The sequence below is a fragment of the Sycon ciliatum genome, chromosome 1, assembly GCF_964019385.1.
Source record: "Sycon ciliatum chromosome 1, ocSycCili1.1, whole genome shotgun sequence".
NCBI lineage: Eukaryota > Metazoa > Porifera > Calcarea > Leucosolenida > Sycettidae > Sycon > Sycon ciliatum.
In genome coordinates, this window is record NC_088643.1 from 50,891,398 (window position 1) to 50,915,464 (window position 24,067).

At 46.9% G+C, this 24,067-nt stretch overlaps 2 protein-coding genes and 1 non-coding gene across 3 annotated transcripts in view; 2 read left to right on the top strand and 1 right to left on the bottom strand.

Annotated features, from left to right (window-relative positions):
- On the top strand, positions 1-7,314 carry LOC135830934 (D-3-phosphoglycerate dehydrogenase-like). Its single transcript, XM_065343159.1, has 9 exons — positions 1-339; positions 2,043-2,194; positions 2,449-2,514; positions 2,850-2,904; positions 3,371-3,512; positions 4,838-4,927; positions 5,645-5,838; positions 6,227-6,340; positions 6,823-7,314. The coding sequence occupies exons 1-9, from the start codon at positions 196-198 to the stop codon at positions 6,847-6,849; spliced, it is 984 nt and encodes a 327-aa protein (XP_065199231.1). The 5' UTR covers positions 1-195; the 3' UTR covers positions 6,850-7,314.
- Positions 7,034-24,067, bottom strand: part of LOC135830932 (adenylate kinase 9-like) — a 27,844-nt gene continuing 10,810 nt past the window's right edge. Inside the window, exons 15-32 of the mRNA XM_065343158.1 lie at positions 23,153-23,393; positions 21,284-21,455; positions 20,646-20,992; positions 20,269-20,409; positions 19,030-19,230; positions 18,411-18,676; positions 17,411-17,699; positions 16,860-16,989; positions 15,268-15,398; positions 14,750-14,968; positions 13,888-14,107; positions 13,234-13,435; positions 11,171-11,323; positions 10,572-10,789; positions 9,949-10,330; positions 8,691-8,792; positions 7,964-8,181; positions 7,034-7,684 (exon numbers count right to left, since the gene is read on the bottom strand). Coding sequence (XP_065199230.1) covers positions 7,479-7,684; positions 7,964-8,181; positions 8,691-8,792; positions 9,949-10,330; positions 10,572-10,789; positions 11,171-11,323; positions 13,234-13,435; positions 13,888-14,107; positions 14,750-14,968; positions 15,268-15,398; positions 16,860-16,989; positions 17,411-17,699; positions 18,411-18,676; positions 19,030-19,230; positions 20,269-20,409; positions 20,646-20,992; positions 21,284-21,455; positions 23,153-23,393 — 3,838 coding nt within the window. The 3' untranslated portion in view covers positions 7,034-7,478. The remainder of the gene's footprint in view (positions 7,685-7,963; positions 8,182-8,690; positions 8,793-9,948; positions 10,331-10,571; positions 10,790-11,170; positions 11,324-13,233; positions 13,436-13,887; positions 14,108-14,749; positions 14,969-15,267; positions 15,399-16,859; positions 16,990-17,410; positions 17,700-18,410; positions 18,677-19,029; positions 19,231-20,268; positions 20,410-20,645; positions 20,993-21,283; positions 21,456-23,152; positions 23,394-24,067) is intronic.
- Positions 16,279-16,350, top strand: Trnad-guc (transfer RNA aspartic acid (anticodon GUC)). The gene has a single exon. It is a non-coding gene; the product is annotated as a tRNA-Asp (tRNA).

A 24,067-nucleotide genomic window follows, 5' to 3' on the forward strand; every position in this document is an offset into this window, starting at 1 on the left:
ATCACTACATCAGCTGCGCCGAGCTAGCTAAAAAGACAGCTGGCAAGTAGCAAGCTACACAGTCAGTGAGTCACTCGCACGAACCGCCCTCAGTGTTCCTCATCTGAGTTTGTTCCTTTAGCTGGATGCCATTTCTCCTCTTTGCACCCGAGTCGTGTTTGAGCTGATATTATTCCAACTATCCGAATCCTTACCATGGCAGAACGGTTCACCAGCGTCAAGAAAGTCTTAGTGACTGATAATGTATCGCCATGCTGCAAAGAGGCCCTTGTGGCCGGCGGCTTGGAAGTTGTCCAGAACGACAAAATGAGCAAAGAGGAGCTCATGGCGGCCGTCAAGGTACACAGTAGCGTGCATAACATAGTACTATGACCGAATGGGTTAGGCGTCTTGCAATTGCTTGTTCTTCTTGTTGACTTGAATAAGTATTATTATTTTCCAATGTTCGGAGTATTACATGATAAAAAGGCCCTAGGCCTGTGGGACTGCCCTATTCAAAATTTAATAATAATAATAATAATAATAATAATTGTAGTACTAGTATTCAAGTCAAAGTGTTTTATTTGCCAGTAAAAGCTGTATCGCTATGTTTGATTTTTCCTCGACTGCCCATATTCGTACTCGCGCGGGTTGAATTTCGGACGGCATAATAAATAATTATAGTCCCTGCTGTTGGCTATGAACTGCCGATATCATTATGTAGACGTGCCACTGCGTTGGGCTGTACACCCCCCGCCCCCCGTCCCAGATTTCGTCGTCAGAATCCACGGAAATCCGAAGTGAAGGTTGAATTTCTAATTCTACCCGGCCTGAATTATTTACGCATTAAATTTTGGTGGAGGCTTTCTTGACCCCACGTGTGTTTGCTCCACATGACTACAAGTTCGCCGGAAACCCCGTTAGATTACCGGTACACACATTCATTCGATTCAGTAGTTGAGCAGTGCAGGTACACGGTGGAGATTTGCTGACTGCCTGCACGGCACGGTTGAATAGCCACTGTAAGCAACACAGTGGACGGATGATAGACTAGGCCACTACCGGCATTATAAATCAAAAGAAAACACTGATTTGTGCAAATAATTCTATACGTCAATTCGTTCCATCATTTTTTTTAGAGTTGATCGGGAGGGAGTACATCCACGAGAAATTCCAGTTGTTCATTTACATCCCATATCAACATTTTGGTAGTGGAGATATTTTTTGTCAAGGTTTCACAAAATTGGGGCAGGTTTTAGGTTCTTGTAGAACCTCATCTTCTTCTGTATGGACTCTCGGTACTTGTAGTCTTGTCTACTATACTGTGTACTGGCTGAGATGCAGTAGAACATGCAGGTTTGTTCTAGCTTCCTGCTGCATTATCCGTTATGTCACAACTAATGTGTACAGTTATGTGTATAATTTATACTATTGTTGTCGACATACATGTATGGTCTAGTGACGAACTTGGAAGATGCGGCGTTAAATGGTCTATGTACAGTTTATGCAGGTGACTTGTACAACTTAGGGATGTTCATGAGATGACGTGTCCATAGGTTTTTTAAATATAGGCGCTGAAGGGGAGTCGCAAGTCGACCAATACTGTACATGCGTACACATGTACATGTATGTGATTTGCGTCGTCCAGTATAGCAAGCTGCGTTCAATTTTTTTTTTTTTTTGGGGGGGGGGGTGGGTACAAAAATGAACAATGTTCATTTCAGGGACGGCAAAGAACTTTTGCGATGACCCCTTACTTTCAAGATTCCAATAGATGCAGAAGAGGCACATAGTTTCTGCGACTCGTCATTGTGGATTTTGTCACTGTTTTATGACAAAACAAGGTCCCTATGGGTGAGCACCCAGGCCAGATTTTGCAGCCTCGGTGGGATTTTTGCACCAGTTTTGCTCATCTGTACAATGTGCAACAGGATCAGTACCATGGTCCAGTGGTTTCGTTTTGTACAACGTACTATTTTCCCTTATTGGACAGTATTTTTTTTAGCAAGGCAAGACTCTGAGATTTGTATTCCATGCCTATGTCTGCTCTCCTCCTTTTTCAGGAGTACGATGCACTGATTGTGCGTTCGGCAACGAAAGTTACTGCGGAGATCATTGAGTCAACTGACGGTCTGAAGATCATTGGTCGTGCAGGCACTGGAGTGGACAACATTGATGTTGCAGCGGCATCCAAGAAAAACATTGCTGTTATGAAGTAAGCATGGTCGTTGGTTGCAGCTGGACGACTGGTTGTGCAGGACAAGCAGCTGCCGTGTGTCTTTACGTATATTTTTCTTTTGATTCTCCCGCAACCAGGTTGTTGTAAACAATTCCTATGTTACTTTTAAGTGATACAAGTGCTCCATAACTGTTATGGTCACGACTACTTGCTCATGTGTGTGTGTGTGTGTGTGTGTGTGTGTGTGTGTGTGTGTGTGTATTGCTGTTGTTCTTGTCTTCAACATACAGCACCCCGACTGCGAACACTGTTAGCGCTGCAGAGCAGACTTGTGCACTGTTCCTCTCTCTGGCACGGTAAGGGTCTTCTGTACCTTTTGTTTGATATGTCCTTCATAAGGATATCTGGTAGTTTTATTGCTTTGCATCGCAACGATTCAAAATACAGGTATGTATAAGGGTAGAGTAAAATGTGAGGGAAAACTCTCTTTTGAAAGCACCGACTGCCAAAGTGCTCAAGCCATGGGTCTTTGCTATGGGGAGAGTGCCCTGTACACTGAACTATTGTGTTGATGGGTCTTTGCTGTGGGGAGTTGTTTTTACGCCTTTTCAAGTTTTATTTCAGACCTCAAAACAAGTGGTGATTTAAAAGAGTTTTTTTGTTCTATGTATGGTGTTGGTCGTTGGTTTAGGCACACCCCGGCTGCTGATGCATCAATGAAAGCTGGCAACTGGGACAGAAAGAAGGTAAGAAGAAGGTGCCATATCCTGTCTTCACTGCCTTGTTTGTGGCCTGTGAACGATGAAGCAGCTAAGTTATTGGTGGGATGGTCAGGTACCCTGCTGATTCAGACACACGGGAATTGTGAACCTGTGACCGGGTACAATGGGATTGTGCTGTATATATACATGGTGGCAGGGATTTCTACCCCGGTTGTAATTATGCTGCTGGTGGTGCTGCGCGTGCTGCTGCTGCTGCTGCTGCTGCTGATTCTAAGATAATGTAGTGGTGCAGTGGTGGTCTACAGAAGCAGAACGGTGGTCCTTGATCTACCTGCAACCTTACGAACTTACTGACTTCCACATAATTATGTGATTATTCATTCCTTCTGAAATATTTGACCGTTCGTGTGTGTGTGTGCGTTCATGTGTGTGTGTGTGCCTGTGCGTGCGTTCATGTGTGTGTGTGTTCATGCTTGAAATATGTTCTTAGTTCATGGGCACGGAGCTGTACGGCAAGACCGCTGTCATCATTGGCTTGGGTCACATTGGCAGAGAGGTAGCCATCCGACTGCAGGCGTTCGGTATGAAGACCGTTGGCTTTGATGCTCTTTTGCCGGCCGAGGACACCAAAAGTAAGTGTCAGTGGCTGGGACTGTGATTATGTCTCTATAGAGGTTATATGCGATTGACTCATCATAGTACATTTGACACTCAAAAGTCAATAAGATAATATTATCATTTTCGCCCCTTAGAAGTCAATAAAATATCCCTTTTGCGGCTAAAGTTTTGCCACTCAGCTGGCTTCCATATTAGGGCTTTCAGAGTATCCCGGTGCACATTTCTATACGGTGTACCCCATATGAATGTACATGGAGTAAGTTACAGTACTCAGAAGCTACGCCGCTTACTCTGACTAGCGAAAACGATTATGAGCTACAAGCAAGCCAGAAGCTGCACTAGCCCCTGGTGTCCCGGAGTTCTGTAAAAGGAACTACAGTCAAACCTCGTTAGTACGAACACTGATAAGGCGAACTTTCCATTAGTACGAACTAGGGCCAATCCTATGGTTGGCCAGGCATTATATCAAGTCAAAATTATTCGTTTACGATGAACTCTGTTGGGCGAACTTTCGTGAAGACGAATGAGACCCATACAATTACAACCTTCGCGCCAAAGGCAACACCTATGGCTGAGGACTCCAGAGTACTGAAGCATCTTATTTGGGTGCGCGACCTCCCCGCTCCAGTCATGCACTACATCGTTGTACCCAATTGCTTATTTGTAAAATCATCACATACATGTACATGTACTATGTTCTAGAGGGTATTCAATTGATTATGTGACATTACCTTGTCATCCGTATATGGTTTTTGCCACTAGTCTGACACCACTAAATCTTGCCGATGACGCCAGCTTGTCTTCTACAGTAAATACGGGTGAAGTGTGTAGTGTCACATGACTATCAAATCCCCAATCACTTGTGTTTCAGTAGATACGCACCTCGTCGCTGCCCGCCGTTTACCTAGTTTTGGGATCACAAGGGCGGCGTGTGGGAAGCTTTTCTTCCTTCCTTCATCCTAGTCTCGGAGTCTCTTGACTCTACACTTGACATTAGGAGAGGGAACGCTCTGTGTCCACTAACTAACTTGGAATGCCAGCTATGTTGGCTGTGTACCTGGTTGGCCACTGGACCGATCCACTGGCCACCGCATATCCAGAGCCGTGCAAGGTGGAAGTTAGATTTTGAAACACCAATACTAGAAAGAAACGCACAGCTTGGTACTATAGCACGTAACAGTTGGTTGATCGTTTTAGGATTTAGGATTTCTTCGGTGGTGGTGTGGGCCAACCGGAAGCTCGTGGCTCAGTTTACTGCACAACGAATTCAGTTAACGTTATTGCCGGGCAGTGTCTTAATTTGGTGGTGTGTGCTGCCTCGTTTTATCTGGTTCTGCAGAGTTTGGAGTTGATCAGATGCCCCTGGAGGAGCTCTGGCCCATAGCCGACTACATCTCTGTACATGTGCCACTGCTGCCTGCGACTAAAGGTAAGCCGAGCACCATGTGTAATGTGAGCATATGAGGAGCAGTGCTGGAATACAGCTAGCTAACTGCTCATTGCAATACAAGTAGATTTCGGTTAATTCACACTATTTTATTAGTGTGTATCAGCCATATCATGTAGCAAGGCATCATAACAGCTACTCACATCATTTCTTAGATGGAATGGTGGCTGGATCAAGATCCCGTGACCGCCCTCGTAATGATTGGTTAGCCATAGTATCAGGCTGAAGACTGCACTCATTAATCGCACAGTTCTCTCTCTCTCTCTCTCTCTCTCTCTCTCTCTCTCTCTCTCTCTCTCTCTCTCTCTCTCTCTCTCTCTCTCTCTCTCTCTCTCTCTCTCTCAATGAATTGTTATGGGATATGCATGCATATCCAAGGAGCAATGTTTCTTTTAGGGGATCGAATGTCACTCCCTTTCCACCAGAGGTGGTTATGAAAGAAGGTTTGTGACCTCCATGTTGGATAGAGCATGAGATGTGTTGCCATACACTCACAGCATGCATGTACCCCTGATCTAGAAGTGTACTATATTTAGTATCGAGACTCCATCGCCGCATCTGTAGCCAGTGGATCTAAGACTTGCTTGCTGTTGAACAGTAGAACGCCAGTTAGCATGTTTGGTGCATTCACGTGCCCTGTGTACTTACTCCATGTGTTGCCCGCCGCCCTCTACCTTTCTTCTGTCTACTGGATCCCAGGAATGATTGGTGGCAAGACATTTGAGATGTGCAAGCCGGGCTTGAAGGTGATTAACTGCGCACGAGGTGGCATTATTGACAACGACAGTCTGGTCGCGGCGCTGGAGAGTGGCAAGTGTGGTGGTGCTGCCCTGGACGTCTTCATCAACGAGCCTCCGACCGGCGTTGAGCAAACGCTGGCACAGCACCCCAAGGTGAGTCCTGCCCTCTACTCGCTGTGTGCCGTGACACATGATTGTAACATACTCATTGATGTGCATGTGAGCGGTGTGTGTGCAGGTGCATAGTGTGTGAAGAAACTTCTCATTTTTACAGAAATTCACAATTGAAGATAGGGACATATCCTGCCCTGTCGTAGCATTGTTGAATTGGGAATTTCACAATTGAAGATAGGGACATATCCTGCCCTGTCGTAGCATTGTTGAATTGGGAATTTAACCCAGAGGCATTGGGTATGTGGTAAGCGTACATTCGCCTTTTTACTTCAAAATAATTATTATGATGGTTGGTTCTAATTGAAACATCAATATTGAATCAACAAAGCCTGTGTTGATATATGTTACTGTTGCTTGTGAATGGTAGGTGATCGCCTGTCCCCATCTGGGTGCAAGTACCAAGGAAGCACAGCTGCGAGTTGCACGGGAGATTGCTGACCAGATTGTGGAGTCCTCGCAGGGCAAGAGCTTGAAGGGAATTGTAAGTTTTTTGTGGAGATGGCTCGTGTTGGTGATCCTGTCTGCAACAAACATCTCCCCCCCCCCCCCTCCACTCCTTTGTTTGTGCTATAAGTAGCGAAATTGCCTTCAGCATCACTTTACAACGCCCCCACAGTTTGGCTGGACTTCCTTTTCGGTGTGGAAAGTGTGAAACACGCCTCCATGGTTTTCGAGTTGAATTCAAACTTTGATGGGAAATCTTTGATGCTTTCGGATATGTGCCCTCGCCTCGAATTTCTTCAGCCATGATCACGACGATTATCACCCCTAATGTGTGTTTACATGATCACGACGATTATCACCCCTAATGTGTGTTTACATGATCACGATTATCACCCCTAATGTGTGTTTACATGATCACGACGATTATCACCCCTAATGTGTGTTTAGATCCAGACCCAGCTCTGAGACTTGCTTTGTCATGATTGGTTTTCCTGTCTGTACTGTTGTTGTCTCTCACAGATCAATGGTCGTCACATTGGACTATAAGAAGTGGGATCCGGCTTTTAGCAAACATTAGCGTATATATGTGCTTAGAATCCTTGTCGAACGTATTCTTTTTATCTTTTTTATGCAAAATTATTCACACAGTGCTGTGCTTTGCTTTGATATTAATTTATTCCTTTTGATTTTTAGGACTCTGTAGCACTTATTACTGCTCAAAAAGCTAGGAGGGGTGAAGTAGAATCAGTCGAGAGGGCATACTTGCAGCATACTTGCTGAAGTCGAGTACTGTTTGGCAGATATTTTTTTGTGGAGTGCTTTCTTTGCGTTTCTAGAGCTAACTTTTTAAAACCAGCACAATCACTATTCTAATTCTTGACAAATTGTTGTCAAAATTCTGATACAAAAAAACAACACCAGAAAAATATAAACATCTCCTGTGAACATCATTTCGGTATCCAATTCCAAACACATGTACAAATTAAGTACTTTTAAGTTTCTCATTCTCTATTATAGTGGTGGGTCAAGTGTGTCTTTGGCTCACATCGGTGAAATATATAGTTACCAGACAAGGTGGAGATAATAACGTTAAACCTATGCCACACAGCAATGCAGTGTTTGGAATGCCACAGCACATTCAAGTCACAGTGGAACATCACCAGACAACTATCCGGTTAGCGGATGTCCTCAATCTTGGACGACTTCAGCTGCACAAACGACTTGAGAGCGTGCACGAGCTCACGCGACCGTTCTTCTGGCTTGACGTATTCCCGTGGCATCAGACGGGCAACCTTCTCGGTCAGTTGGCACATCTCCCTGAAGCGCTCCAGCTTTCTCTGGTAGTGCTTCCTGCGGAACTCGCTGCTGTTCGGGTTGTGAGCTGTGCAAGGCAACAAGCACAACATACACAATCGTGTACATCATACCTTCTGGTTAGAGTTGCAGACATGGCTGACAAATAAAGTGGCATGGCACAGTGGGACGACTCATTGCACACGTGATATGGACACTGCAATGACTGGATGCAGCACGCCTACATATACAGGCTACTATACAGCAGCCTATTGCGCCTACAGCACAGGAATCATCACGCACGCATTTCTATGAGACAACATTCAAAAATAAATGCCACAGCGAAAGAGCGTCAGTACTCCAGTACCTTTCATGTACAGCGCAACGAAGATCTTGGCTGATTGCTCTGCCCTCATGAAGGGGTATTTCGGCTTCACCAGGGCAACTTCAGCAATAGCATGGCTCAGTGCTGTGGCTAGCGATTGCTCAAAGTATCCCAGGTTGGGAAGGCCGGCGATGCCGATAGGCTGCTTGACGGCAGGCATTTTCCGTGGCATCCGGTATTTGGTGTAGTCGGTAGGTCGCCTGGAGACGACACGACGGGAAATTTCAAGCAGGAAATGACACATCTGAGTTGCATGCACGCATCTCTGGGTGCCACCAGTACAGGTTCACCCGAGACCAGGTTATTAGTAACAGGGCTAAACTGCCGTCCTGTTTGGTGGCGATGCCTGACTGACTGAGCCCATGCAGCAACAGCTGGTTTACAATGTAGATTCACAGCTATAGGAGCATGTAATAACTTTGGCCTGATTTAACTTATCCAAAATAACGCCCCGGACCACATTAGCGCCCAGGCCCATATTGACGCCCATGTTCTGGACCTTCACTAACGTCTCCGCCCAGGGCCTTGTTACGGGCTTTTGCGGTATTCCGTATGATAACCAATTATGTGGCAACATTCAACTACTACATTGCTACTGTTCGAAAGCAAGACAGCTACTAGTACTCATACTCATAGTCTTCACTACAGTCTTTACCCTTGTGATCAGAACATGCACACGTTAATTTTATATTTACGGTACGCGACTTACCTGAGAAATCTTTTGCGATGTTCGCTGTCAGCAAAGCAGTAGAACTTGCCATCATACTCCGCAACGATGTTGGGATTCCCCGGCACAAGACCCGGCGTGCCGCTGTACAGTAGAAACAGAATATGTGAACACGAATTGAAGAAGCATCCGCATACATGTGCAAACGACAAAGTCATACAAACTGAAGAAGCATCCACACACACACACACACACACACACACACACACACACACACACACACACACACACACACACACACACACGCACACACACACACGCACACACACACACACACACACACACACACACACCTTGACCTTGACCTTGATCTTGCCCATTGCGTACGCAATGATAGCGAATGTCGGAAAGTTCAAGTGAGAACACGAGCGCAGAACTTGGCATGTCGTTTCAGATCTCCTGGTCGACGAAATGGGCGTCCACAGACACATAGAAGAGGATCAGGAGCGGGCCGTGGCGGTGGGGTGCTACTCGCAACTCGTCTCCAGCCGGGACGATCTTGGCAACTCTCAAGCCAGGTGGTCACGCCGAGGTCCGCCAGGTCAGTCGACACCACATCTCGCCACCTCTTCTTCGGGCCGTGACGAGGACGGGGGGCAGGCAGCTCGCCGAACAGCAATTGCTTCGGTGCGCGCGAGTCGTCCATCCTGCCGACGTGACCCAGCCAACGAAGCCTGTGGCGACGGATGATGCGGGTGATATCAGGGTCAACACCGAATGTAGCTGCTAATGTGGCCGTTGAGATCCGATCATCCCACTGTTGACGACGACCGATACCCACAATGGACCGAACACACTGATGGTGAAACGTGTTTAGCTTCTGGAGGTGGCCTGCCTTGGTGGTCCACGTCTCCGCACCATACAAGAGGGTCGTGAGGACGACAGCCTCATAGACACGCCTCTTGCTGCGAAGCGACAGGGTCTGGTTATCAAAGACAGGAGCTTTGAGGGCTCCAAACACAGCTGAGGCTTTCGCAAGGCGAGAGCGGACATCAGCACAGGCAAGACCATCCGACATCGCATCCCAAGCTGAAAATGCTGCTAACACACACACACACACACACACACACACACACACACACACACACACACACACACACACACACACACATGTGCAAACGACACACATGAATGCAAGCATTGTTTCACTCTCACACACATGCCCTCCCGACCCTAGACCAAGCATAATTTGGTTACAAGTATAATTATGTACATGCGCACAAGGAGCAACGTGACTTACGACACCAGTGACTTGCGGCCGACTTCAGCATAGGTTACTGGGCAATTTCCATTGCCCTCGAGACGACGTTGATTGCCCAGTGTCCCAGTTTGAGCAGGGGCCACACACGCCCGCAGGTGCTGCGGAGGCAGAGGCTCGCCAGGCAGGTACTTGGCCGGATCGTCTAGAAATCTCTGCAAGCTCTCCTCGCTATCCATGCAGTAATAGCGACCCATGTAGTCAGCGGTCATGTCAATGGCCTCGCCCGTACTGAACAGGGCACTGCCGTCGTGCAGCTCCCCGCTGGCCCAGCTCACTGGGCAGTGCAGGCCCAGGTGGCACTTGTCGTGCTCGGCGAACTCCTCCGGTGTCACGCATAAGCCACCTATCCGGGCCGCCTTGCCTAGATGTGAACACAGGATAGCATGAACGTTGAGATTGCAAGCCATGAACATTACAATGCTGTGTTGTCATAACTAGCGGCCTGGATGAGAAATCTCCCTCACACCATGAAAATCTGTGTCAAGCCATAGGGTCTGGAATACTACTCAACTATGCACCACCCAGATAGGCAAATAGACTATGTTCCAGGGGATTGCAGTCGTCAATTCCATGCACTTCCTTCAGCCAAGCACATCACATACCTTCCTGCTGCCGTGCAATGTAGGCCTGCACACGCTGTATAGCTTCTACAGCGAGGTCCTTGCACCTCTTGCGCACCGACCACCGACTCTGATAGCCATTTAGCCTCAGCCAGTTGCGGTGTTTTGTTTCGTAGTAATTGCGAACGTCGAGAAGTTCTTTCGTGTAGCTGTCCGTCTTCAGTTCCAGGGCACTGCTGCTGTCATTACGGATATCTTTGCTGCAAGTGCACAGGGGAAAGGGTTGTGAAAGGTTTCTCAGTTACGTACTATGTAACGCATTGCACTAAATCAATGCTCCCTGGCAAAACATATGCTTCATCTTACAATATCAATCTTGGAAGTCGGGAAATCCTTGATCAAAACTGCATCATGTCTAACACTCCTCTCAAGTTAGGGGAATCCCCATCTACCCACAGTAATGAAGTGTATATGGCAGGAGCAGATTTGTTCCTGTGTGCATGTGAATGAAAACTGCGGGAAGCTTCAACGCTACAAACGCCCACCAGGAGTTCTATTCGAGAGTATTTTGCACAGCACACGCACACGCTCGCATACACCCACGCACGCACCCCCCCCCCCCCACACACACACATACTCACTCGTTTTCTGGATATGGGACACGCGAGGCCCTGGCCCGCTGAAATGAATCTTCCATGCCAAGCTCCAGCTCCATGATTAGGTACGGGCATATCCTGTGGGCCTTCAGCAGCTCAACATGTTGCATCGTCAATGGCCACCCATCAAGGATGTACCTGTCAAAACAACACGCGGAATAAAGTACCGGTACATTTGATTTGAGCAAGTTAGAATGTCATGCCTTACAATACCATTTGCAAACTACATCATATCCTGCCATATGGCTTGCAAGCTACGGTATCAAAGCAAATGTAGCATGCAACACACATGGGTGACGAAGATAAAACGTGTCGTTTCAATTTTACTCACCCGATGTTACGTACCCAGTACTGTATGTGAGAGCAACTCTGTAAATACAAGTACCGGTATTATGATTTATTTCGTATTTTGTGAGACTGTGTATTGCGCTCCCCGTCTCGGCTTTTGTTGAGCACTCTTTCTGGTGATTCAAAGTTGTCCGCCCTCGTGCAAAGCTGGAAGTGTCTATCACATTTACTTCGAAGAAGAGCACTCTGATTTTGTTGCTTTGGGCCAGCTTGCCGTTTATTAGATTTCCGAGTGCGATCGGTTCGGCCAGTAACTCTGAGCTCCGCTGACGAGAACTAACAAGGTCAAAGCAGCTACTTTGACGTAGCTGTCCGGAGATTTTGTTAACATATTACGGCATCTGCCGTTGCTATCTTAGAGCAGCTAGTGCATTTGTTTTTAATTTAATATTTTTAAACAAATGCTACTAGCTGCTCTAAGATACCAATGGCAGATGGCATAGTATGTTCACTGCTATCACAATATAATATCTACAGTCAACTTTGCGAATAATGAATCTCAATTAAGGATGAGAAAGGTGTCCGTTATTCGCTAGTTGTCACTATAGCGTCACAAGTATGTATGAGTTTGTACCAATAAGGCCAACCTTTCTTTTTTCGTTGTTTAACGTCCGCGCCCGCGTACCTTTTTGCCTCCGACCGAAAAAAAACAACAAGAAAGTAGTAGTACCAATAATATGCGAAGTTGTAAATACATGATTGTGTAGTTTCACAGTGTGCCGATCATGACCTTAAACTTATAATCTTGCCTCCCGGGCATGCCTTTGTCTTGTGTTCTTTTTCTTTTTTTGTTGGCTTTTAAATATCGTACAGTGTGTGTCCTAGTAAAAATCCAGATGTAATGAATTCATGACATGCTAACTCCATGCTATGTACATGTTTTGTTGGATTCATCAGGCATGTGCTCCAATGTACCATCAAAGAGTGTTGTTCTATGCCTGCAAGTGCTGTTAGACCCAGAAATATTGTATATCACATGCTTTACTGGTCAAAATGTTTGATTGGGGTTTCCAGTTTTGGAATGGGCTTTTTTTTTCGCCCTCCCGCGTACCTTTTCGCGAAAAAAGGACGTTAAACAATGAATTAACAAAGGGTGGCCTAAGTATGAAGCCAAATGGTCACTAGGCCCGAGGATTATGTCGTTGATGTTATACCCGAGGTGTTATTCACAAGGTTGAATCTACCCAGGGTTGCTATTCACAAGGTTGAATCTACCCAGGGTCGCTGCTATTCACAAGGTTGAATATGCTCAGGGTTGCTATCCACAAGGTTGAATATACCCAGGGCCGCTATTCACAAGGTTGTATATACGCAGAGTTGCTATTCACAAGGTTGAATATACCCATGGTCGCTATTCACAAGGTTGAATATACCCAGGGTCACTGCTATTCACAAGGTTGAATATACCCAGGGTCGCTATTCACAAGGTTGAATATACCCATGGTCGCTATTCACAAGGTTGAATATACCCAGGGTCGCTATTCACAAGGTTGAATATACACAGGGTCGCTATTCAAAAGGTTGAACATTCTCAGGGTCGCTATTCACAAGGTTGAATATACCCAGGGTCGCTATTCACAAGGTTGAATATACCCAGGGTCGCTGCTATTCACAAGGTTGAATATACCCAAGGTCATTATTTGCTAGTTGTTGTTATATACAAAATGTTGTTTGTTATTCACTCGGTTGACGGTACTCACCCTTTCTGTTGAATGGATTCTGACATCATGACCGACTCCAGGATCTGTATACACATCTCCATTGGCACCGTGGAGCCCAGCTGAAGGTAGCTCTTCAGCTTCTCTCCAAGATTCGTGTGTTTCATGTTGTCCATGTACCAGCGGATTGCGCTGCCCATGCTCAGGCGCACACAGCCCAACTTAGACTCTATGTACTGAGCAACTGCACCGATTGGGTTCAAAGAAGAAACATCGTCATGTACGCAGCATGTACACAGCATGAACACAGCATAATTGCTGAATTACACAGCTAGGTTTATCACCGCATAAACGACTTCAGAACCAACGCCCACTGCACATATCATTACAATTAGGAAACGGTCAGAAAATCACATACCTAGTAGTGCAGAATGGGTGAAACCTGTTAAGCCGAAGTTGTTGGACTACGAGTACAGTTTCGGCATCACAGCGCATAAAGATGCACCTGGGGAGGGGTGTGGGTGGGAGCGATCAAGACGGCAGACGCAATGCATTTCACTGATGGAAATGGGGAAGCACAGAGCGTACAGCTGAATATGCATACATGTACTTCAAAGCACACTGGCCTAATGCTGATGTTCCACTGAGGACACTGTTCTATAATAAACTCTGACTCACGTCTAGTACATGGCTTACCCAAGGTCTTGCCCACCTTTGGTGGACCAACAATCGCCATCTTGAGAGGCACGGTTGGGTGTGGCGGTGGCTGCGACAGGTACTTGAGCGGGTCGGCAATGAAGAGAGAGCGTGCCCGCTGACTGGAGCAGTAGTAGATGTGCTCAAGCATGACAACAGGGAACGCTTTCTTGGAACCGGGGCCAGTTTGAAACGGCATCGTCAACATTCCTTCCATCAACTGTGTTAGAGCAACAGCCGTAAGCAAACCAGGAAACGGCAAACCCGGAAGCAGATTATATCGGACTCACTACAGTACCAAAGGAAACCAACGTTTGTATAAGACTCAGCGGCAGTCGGTTGTGTACTGCACCGTTTAGTGTTATCCACTGCATGGGTGCCCTGCATGGGTGCCCTGCATGGGTGCCCTGCATGGGTGCCCTGCATGGGTGCCCTGCATGGGTGCCCTGCATGGGTGCCCTGCATGGGTGCCCTGCATGGGTGCCCTGCATGGGTGCCCTGCATGGGTGCCCTGCATGGGTGCCCTGCATGGGTGCCCTGCATGGGTGCCCTGCATGGGTGTCCATGCAGTGGGTATAACAGTTACTGTCTGGAAATACATGCATGTCAGAAACTCACTAGTGACTTGAAACCCTGACACATGTATGTCAGAAACTCACACTTGAAACCCTGACACATGCATGTCAGAAACTCACACTTGAAACCCTGACACATGCATGTCAGAAACTCACACTTGAAACCCTGACACTTTGTACTCACTGTAAGTATGTTGCAAATAATGGCTTTTTCCCGGAAATTTTACATTGCCTTCGACCAGCACATTGAAGAGTAATTCACATACTGAGCCTGCACTGAAGTTTACCTCGACTGGGCAACATGAGCCAAACTTGCTCGCCTTCTTGTAGCCGACTTTAGCCATCCGAAAAGCAGAGTCTGGGTCAATCGGGATGGCATTCGTCAGGAGCGACTGTCGGTGGTCCCAGTATTTCTCCAGTGCCTTCTTGATCAGATAACGCACCACTGGAATCTTACGATTGGCATCAATCTCAGCATGGGGTACCACCACATTACCAAGCACCTCCTGTAGAAAAGCAACATCAAAATGCAGTGAAGCAGAAAAGGATAAGCCCTCGCAGTGAGGGTCATACAGTGGTAGGAGTAAGGAGGTCGAATGGCCAGAAGAGTTAGGAAGTGACACTCTCCTTTGATGCTAACAGCTGGAGAAACAAGAATTTAAGCGGAAAAGTATTCTCCTGTTCTACGTGCAATGGTCATCATGCAACTGTGTTGTTGTGAAAACATGCATGCTGTTTGCAATTGCATGTGTGTGTGTGGGGGGGGGGGGGGGGCATACTGGAGTGTGTGGTGTTCCGGACTTACCACAACACCTGATATCCCATCTTGCTCACTCTCAAGGTCCTCAGAAATCGTTCCCGTCATCTTCTCTTCAGCCTCATCAATATCATCCTCTTCTTCTTCCTCCTCTTCCTCGTCAGCTTGGTCTTCCTCATCTACACAACAGGAACCCAAACCGAGATTGTATAGCCCACAGTAAAAACATTATATCAGATCAGTTTCAATGCTCATCAATCATGACAGTTCTACACACAAACATGCCCATCAGCAGCCTATGGCTGGCACCAATGTAAGTTTTATAACAGTAAAAAAATAACATAACCGTGAACCTTCCGAGCTGGAAGGATGTTGGTTTGCTCACTGAAGATACGTTGGGGCTAGGTGTCAGGTTGTTGAACGTCTCAATAATCTGTCAGTTTTTTTGCTCAGTTGTCACACTTTCTGACTGCTTATTATCTTGTCACAGTAGTGGACAGTTACTCATACTTATCATACCCATGTATCTTTTCAAATCTTACATTACTGGTTCGAGACCTGGTGTTGACACCCAATTTTTTCTTCCGACTTTTCCCGTTTGCGTCTTTCCCTCAAGCCAGTGACTATCTTACATTTTAAATTTAAACTCGGATACGGAGCCAGTAATAAATGTAAAAAAGAGAATAAACACATTCATTCTAACTATGCCAAACGCCAAATCAATGGTAGCAATCAAGATTTTATGTGAGACGAAGCAATGCGGGCTATGCTTGCACAATGCACATCACCTAATGCATTCAATAATATGCACTCCAAGAAATACTGCCATGCGAACACCGGGATGTGGCGGTGCCACAATCTAGTCTACTCAATCGTGTTTTGAGTGAAATAAAAGAAGGCGTACAAAAGTGTAACATGCTGTCCATGGGATGCCTATGTACTTTGCTGGCTGGGCCATCTTTACTTGGCTGGACTTCTCCGGGGACTGCAATGTGCTTGCTATGACACGCAACAATTCAATGTAACAATTCAATTGTTTCCATTTTGACTCCCAGTCAATCCTCGGTAGTATAGTGGTAAGTATCTCCGCCTGTCACGCGGAAGACCCGGGTTCGATTCCCGGCCGGGGAGGACATTTCATTTTTCTTCTATTTTTCTGAGTCTGATTTTTATGCGCGTGGCCCATTGCTCAACATTCATTTTTATTTCGAGAAACTTAAGAGTAATAATACAGTCGGAGAAAGCAACGCCGATGAATCGCTCACTTGCTAGACAGATCCCAGTTCTACTGGTTGCACTTCATGCCATTGTACTTGTACTTGTACTCTGGCATAAGTGTACCCACCAACCGAACTAGCATGCCATTACACACCAGAGGACAGTCACTTCGCTAATAACGACTGCGGATATAACGACAATTCGCGAATAACGACTGAATTTCCATGCCCAGATCAAAGTCCCATCTAACTGTAATACATATAATGAGACTTCGGGTATAACGACACTTCGCAAATAAGGACACTTTTCTGATGCCCGGCCGAGTGTCGTTGTACACAAAGTTGACTGTACTCCAGTACCCTAACCAGTACTCTAACCCGAACTCGTTCATATTCTCATGTTCTCATGCCTCATGATCTCACCGTCAGCGAATTCTTCGGCCAACAGTGTCTCCAGTTCTTCCTCAATGTTGTCCTCTGGTTCTTCCTCCTCATAATCAGAGTCCTCGCCTCTCTCCTCCCTGCGTGCAGCTCGCTCAGCACGGTCAACAGCCTGCAGAAACGCAACGACACAGCAACGGGCAACACACCAAGCAACGAGCAACCGCACACAGATGTTGTAGAGTCCACATAGTGGATGGCATGTAGACAGAGTCATACCCATCAGTTAACTACGACAGCAGTCCAAGAAGGGACGGACCTCCAACACTGGATAACAGCGGACGTATACATTGATCTTATACATGTACCTAATGACTCGGAGCCAGTGGCGCTAAAACCATCAAAATCAGCAAAAAAGACATATACCGGGAAAATGTGCGAGCTCCCAGAAGCTTCACACAAATCATTGTCATAGAGAGGCAGCAAGGAACTTTGTTAGCATGCACTTGGTTTGCAGTGAGCTAGCAATCCATGCCGTGAGGAGAAGCAGAACAGCAAAACCTGTCACTCCATCCAACAGTCCCCTATCTCACCTGCTGCTCCAGCAACCCTCTACGGAGCTGCACCCTTCGTCTGCCCATTGCACGCTCACGGTCCTCCTGGCGCTCTTTCTTCCTCAGGGCCATTCGGTCCTGGTTGCGCTTCTTGCGGCGTGCCAGCTTCTCCTTAAAGCGTTCTAGTCGACCTGGCAGCAGTCTCTTCACCACCATATCTTCCTCAACAGTCAGAGCCAGAACCATATCAGGCAAGAGACCGATTTCCGCCATCACTCGAACATCGTCACTTGAGTTAGGAAATCCTTCTAGAATGAAGCCGGAATGGCTGGAGAAGAAATATACAAGGAGAGTGATGCATGCGTTCATCTTTTTTAAAATTACGAATCACATGCATTGTCCCGATTCAGACATGTGTTGCACAATCTTTTTCACGGTTTGCGTGAGACTTGGCTGGAGGCCAAGTTGTCCGCATCCGCAGGAACGCTACCACCCTCTAGGATCAAGGCAGGGATGCCACCACCCTCTACGATCAGGGCACAGATGCAGCTCCTAAGTGGTGGGAAGTGAGTAGATCAGACCCACCACAAAGTGGTCAAACACCGAAAATCCCATTCGCTGCATCCACGTCTCCCTCGTGCCAGGCCACCGGCAAGTTCCAAATTAACCGGGGGTCGCAGCACGGCTGGAAAAAATCCTTCCGCTTCCAAGCAGGACTTGAACCTGGTGCCCTCTGTTTCTAAATCATGGTCTTAGACCATAGTGGGATAGTGTGCAGGTGTGCATAGTGGGCATAGTGGGCAGGCAGGCAGGTGTTGCCGAGCAGTAGCATAATCATATGTATGTGGCCATAGTATATCAGTGATCTATCCATCTGAGCAATACCAATAACCTATGCCTATTTGTCAACCTAAAGCAGAGAGCTATTATAGTACTTGCCACGTTGAACCTGTTATTGGCTGCCTTCAACCAGGACTGGCACGGAGTACTTTGAAAAACGACCTACGCCAGATTGCACAATCATTGGTGTATTCCTTACCGATAGCGGTCATGGTACCAAAACTGCTTGAGAACCTTTTCAACGACATCATTGGACATTGCATCTCCATCAGCCAGGTAGGCACGAATGCTTTCTTCAAACTCATCGAGCTGCGGCTCTTCCGAACCTTCATCCTCGACATACTGGAAGAAGTTATCGTCCTGGTACGCAAAATCGTCTTTCCCCGACGGAGATATGCTTTCTTTCGCCTCTTCCTGTTCGGCTTTGGCTGCTGAGGATTGATCTCCAGAGTCGCCGCTCTCATCCTATTGTCAAAGCATACGGTGAAGAGAAACACATTTAGCATGCAGCAAGATGAGGACCCATATTGGCGGTTTATGTTGGACTTCGGAACTTCCATCCGCAATACCGCCTGCGGCATGGATTCGTCAGGGCTCGGGTCAAGTCTATTATATTGAGCGAGAGGGTGGGGGGGGGGGGGGGGGCGTCGTCGATGTGATGCCTGACTGCACCATAATTCACTTTCAATTATTACTAGCACACTCACAGTGTGATACACAGTCTTCCAGCAGCAATACCACCAAACAACATACATCTGGTCATAACAGCAAAGCGACACCAAAAGCAGCTAATCCATACAATGTCATGAATTTCTCACCTTGGGTTCCTTCAAACTCTCATCTTCTCCATCTTCTCCTTCCGCGGCTGCTTCTTCTGCTTCCCGGGCTTCTTTTTCCTCCAGTGCCAGTGCCTCTTTCCTCTCCGCTTGGAACTCGGCCTCGATCACGTCTTCAGCAGCCTTCTCCTCAGCCTCCACTTCATCCACTGGAATGTCATCGGGATTGCGACCAACTGGGACCTATACGTACATGTATGCACAGGGTGCGAGGAAGGTGGAGAAGAATATCTGACGGTTAGTACTTTTCATTCAACATGAAACGAAACAAAGCAAAGAGGGAGCAATCAGGGCTGATGGGGCATGTAGTGTGATGATTGCTTTTGTTGTGTCCGATTGTCATTTGCAAGTGGTAGAATCTATATGCTTTGATAACATTCAGTGACCAAATGAATGCCACTAAAGCAAGGAAACAGTAGTTTGTGGAATTTTCTATCAGTTTTTAGTGTTTTAGCATGTCCTCTGCTCTTCATTGGCTCCCTCCTTCAACACCTTTCATGCTGTTTATTGGTTGTGTTTTGAGGCTGCGCCGGTGCTGCTCCATTCTCTTGGTTCCCGTTGACCACCAGATGAGTCGTGCACTGATCGGAAATCTTGCCCTATATTCTTGCTTCTGTCATAGTAAATCAATGTTGTTCATTGTGCATGGGCTCCATGTCTTGAAACTGTTGACTTAGCTTCAAAAAAGTTTTAGTTTGCAATCGTGGCTTGTGAAATCCAAGCTTATGCACACATTCATAGCAGCGGGCGGGTTTTGAGGACCTCCCGGTGAATGCGTGGTGTGTTTTGAGGACCTCCCGGTGAATGCGTGGTGTGTTTTGAGGACCTCCCGGTGAATGCGTGGTGTGTTTTGAGGACCTCCCGGTGAATGCGTGGTGTGTTTTGAGGACCTCCCGGTGAATGCGTGGTGTGACTGAGAGACAGTGCTCAGTATGGCGAGGCCAAGCGCAGTGGTCTAAGCGCTGTGGTCTTGGGCAGTGGTCTTGGGCAGTGGTCTAAGCGCAGTGGTCTTGCAGTGGTCTTGCAGTGGTCTTGGGCAGTGGTCTTGCAGTGGTCTTGGGCAGTGGTCTTGCAGTGGTCTTGGGCAGTGGTCTTGGTCTTGGGCAGAGGAACGTCATGCACCGGGTCTGGTTTTCACTTGCCTCGCCTCTACCCGAGTACACGCTATCGCAAGACATCTGTTACACAGTCACAATTCAAGGTATATCATGCGGTAGTCACCTTCAGTTTAGGCACCAGGTACTCTTGGAGGAGAGCACGGAAGTCGATGTGGAAAATGCCCAGCTCGTCTGCTAGAATTCGACAATGGGCGGTCTTTCCGGAAGCCTTTGGTCCCACTATGGATATTCGCATCGGAGGAGGCTGGGCATATATGAAAGAAAGGAAACGATGATGAATAACAATTACATTGAAACTGATAGCTTTCGCGGGAACATCAATGCTTGGCCACGATAAGTACACCAGTAGTTCAAGAAGTACAATAATATGAAAAGATAATGATAGCCCACCATTGTCAATAAAGTCCTGCAAATACATGCACACACATATTCACAAAGGATGGGGAAAACCCTTGAAATACCAGAAGCAGCAGTTCTCACCTCAGCAACACCGTTTTCTGGAAGAAACTGTTCTGGCTTCTGCAGGAAGAGCTTTTGACTTTCTTCATCCATGAAATGGTAGACATTGCTTAGGTATCGGCACCCGTACTCTGGATTCCCAGGCCGTAGCACCCCGTCCCGCTGCAGTGCCACGGGACAGTAGTGATGTGCCGGTCCCCAGTTCTTGTCGCCACCTAGTGGCTCCTCATCCTCGTCGTCCTCATCTTCATCATCATCGTCGTCACCTCCGAAGGCAAAGTTCCCCGCCTTTTGCCTCTCTGATGCATCGTCCGCCTCTTCCTCTTCGTCCTGCTGGGTCATTTCAGTCGCAACCAGTTTGAATGGCTCTATAGAGAGTATTCATGAATGGTACAGGAAAAATGCAGCACGTTGGGTAAATCAGTTTCTTCTACATCCACCATGTGTCTTCCAAATTAATTTCGGTAATACCCTGGAAGACACACGCATACATGCTATCACCGATCACAGTGGACATTACCCCCTCCTTCCAACCTCACCCTAGAGCCTCCTTGGGTTTCAGGGGTGTAATGTCACCTGCATTAGCTCAATTATGCTTTTTTGATGTTTTTGCTGGAAGTTGTTAATTTAAAATTTTAAATACGTAAGCGCAGCCTCACCTTCTATCAGATCAGTTATGGTCCGTACAGCATCTTCTATTGGTTGCACTATCTCCAAATCAACTGGTTCTATGCCAGAAGACTTGATGAGAGTCAGCAGTGACGAGATGTTGCTATCGTACGTAGACCGCTTCTCTGCCAGCTGTTTGATTTCCGGCGGCATGCCAGACCGCTGTAGCCAGACACACACACACGCACACCCCCCCCCCCCCCACACACACACGTACACGCACGCACGTACACGCACACACACACACACGCACGCACGTACACGCACACACACGCACACACACACACATACACACATGTAGTACGGATAGACTAAGCTCTGAGATCAATGTATGCCTCAAATTCACAGTGAGTTGTCCCACTTTGCTGCAGTGGATCTAGAATAGTAGCATCACGTACTAGCGTGCCATTCTAAATATTCAGTTGCATCCTATAAATTATAATGCTGTTCCTCCTTGCTGACATCAACACTATGATACACTTTACTCATGGCTGTTTTTTTTACGCGATTCCCACCCATCAAATATGGTGGCGTTTTGCACCAATTTTAATCCGGATTGCTCCCAATTGTGCTCGAGATCCTGTTCGGTTCTGTCTAATTTGAGCTCTGATCAATTTGACTCGCCCAGGTTCCACCTGAACTCTCGAAATTCGAACTCCACGCGGTTCAAGCTCCACTCTTGTACTTCACCCGCTTTGTTTTGTCCTTTGGTTCGTCAGTTGAGACCGATTTTTCATCGTCCTTTCGAGGAGCTCGTGTAAATATCATTGCGGCAAAAGCAGCGGCCTCTAAAGCAACTCGTAACTTGGGTAGCGCTTAGATGATTTGCCGGGTTCCTGGCAGGTTTACATCTGCGGAGGCTCTGGTGAAGAAATCATCCTGTGCCGTGCATAGAGTCTTCATGATGTGCAAGGCGATTGTTCGGCACTTTTCCAGGTGTCACCATACCATGGACGACCACAGATAGTATTTAGATGGCATGTGTTGCCTTGGTGGCTGGCAAAAGATTTGCCTCACAGAAACAGAACACACAATACAGTGTGCAAGGCTACAAATCAGAGATCCTGGCGGTATTGTTCTATTGATGTATTATAATGATGATCCAAATGCATGTAGTGCCGCCGATGGAGAGGCTTCGCGTTGGGCTCGGGTTGCTTGGTGAGTAGGGCGCTGAGAGCCTGCACTCAGCACTGAATAATTACAAAAAAAGTTTCAAGAATATCCCTGCATCTCGAGCATGCTTCAGCGTGATTGCCGACCAGTATCTTCTGTCATGCTCAATCCGGGATATCGACTACCAGCCACAAGCTGAGAAGCGAAAGGCTCCCAAGTCTACACGACTAGAGATGGCAGAAAGGTAAGGATGTCCACTGAGTTACCCAGTGTAAATGCAGTTCCAAACTAATCACTTCGATGCTTCTATGCTGATTGGAGAAAAGAAATCAATATCAAAAATTAATGAAATCCATGATTCGCTTGGTTTCGAGTCTTTCGACCACGTATTCAACACAAATTCAAAGGTATTAGTAATCCGAGTAGCTTTGCCGATTTTTCCAGGTAAGCCGGACGAATTACTGCCTTATTGATAAGTGGTGCACGCAAAACAGCCGTATAGTGTATTAGTGGACTGTGATATCAAAATGTAATAGTTAACACCCATGCCACAGCATAGGCTGAACTGATACAGTGTTAACTACATTGCAGTACAGATGACCAACTTTCATGTAGTTAATCTAGCATGATTTTTCTGTCATGGTGGCACATGGTTTTCACCAATATGAACTGCAAGACAGCTGCAGACTCTCTGGCCCACTACGCATGTGCTACATGAGAGATTTAAGAGCAACAGCGGGACTTACAGAAGAAGCAGTGTCACTCTCTGTAGCTGTTCCACCAGATGCATCAGTGGAATCAGTCTTGGCCGGCGCAGCTTCTACACCGTACATCTTCTTCCAGCGATTCATCAAGTCGATACCGTTCTTGCTGCTGTCGCTAAGCACTACAACCAAGTCAGGCTTTGATCGAGGGTTCTCCACCTCTTCCAGTGCCAGCCAGTGTTCTCGTTGACTTGGGAATCCATCCACGATCCATCTACCGGCACTGTACGGTACAGACACACACGTCCACGAATGCCACGTACAACAGAAGTTAGCTGGCGCCCGGACAACAGGAGCAAGATTCTACGCTGACGAAAGTTGCAGCCATGAACGTTTAAGACCATCATTCGCCTTAGCTGGAAACTGTAAGTTGAAGTGTGTGTGTGTGTGTGTGTGTGTGTGTGTGTGTGTGTGTGTGTGTGTGTGTGTGTGAAACATTGAATTCGCATATTTCAAGTCACCGCACCTGAATATCCATATCATCGTTTGCTTAGACTCGGAGTTTGGGAAACGAAACATACTTTTTTTAAACTACTTCAGTAGTTAGTAGCAGTGGGACCGTGAGCTGTGGCAGTGCTCTGCAATCTTTTGCATTTCCAATCCAGACTACACATCTGTTGCCAACCTTGCAACATTTGATCCTGAGCCTCCACTCTATGAACAACAACCACTTGTGTATGCAGATGCACACCTCCTATCAAACTTCCGCTTTTTCACTGTTCTTTTCTATTTCTTTTTGTAACAGCTTGGGTGCCAGAATATATCATGAATGGCATAGCTATCGTGTAAATGCACCGAAAATGTTCAAGGGCAGTCTCTAGAATAATCCAGACTGCCCCTAGCTCCTGACACCGCAGCCCCCCCCCCCCCCCATTCTACAGTGTGCTGATCTGACTT

Excerpts from the sequence above, each read along its gene's own strand:
- LOC135830934 (XM_065343159.1), top strand. The coding sequence starts at position 196 with ATGGCAGAACGGTTCACCAGCGTCAAGAAAGTCTTAGTGACTGATAAT. Across the intron at positions 5,839-6,226 it reads CGCTGGCACAGCACCCCAAG|GTGATCGCCTGTCCCCATCT; the intron begins GTGAGTCCTGCC and ends TGTGAATGGTAG. Across the intron at positions 6,341-6,822 it reads GCAAGAGCTTGAAGGGAATT|ATCAATGGTCGTCACATTGG; the intron begins GTAAGTTTTTTG and ends TGTCTCTCACAG.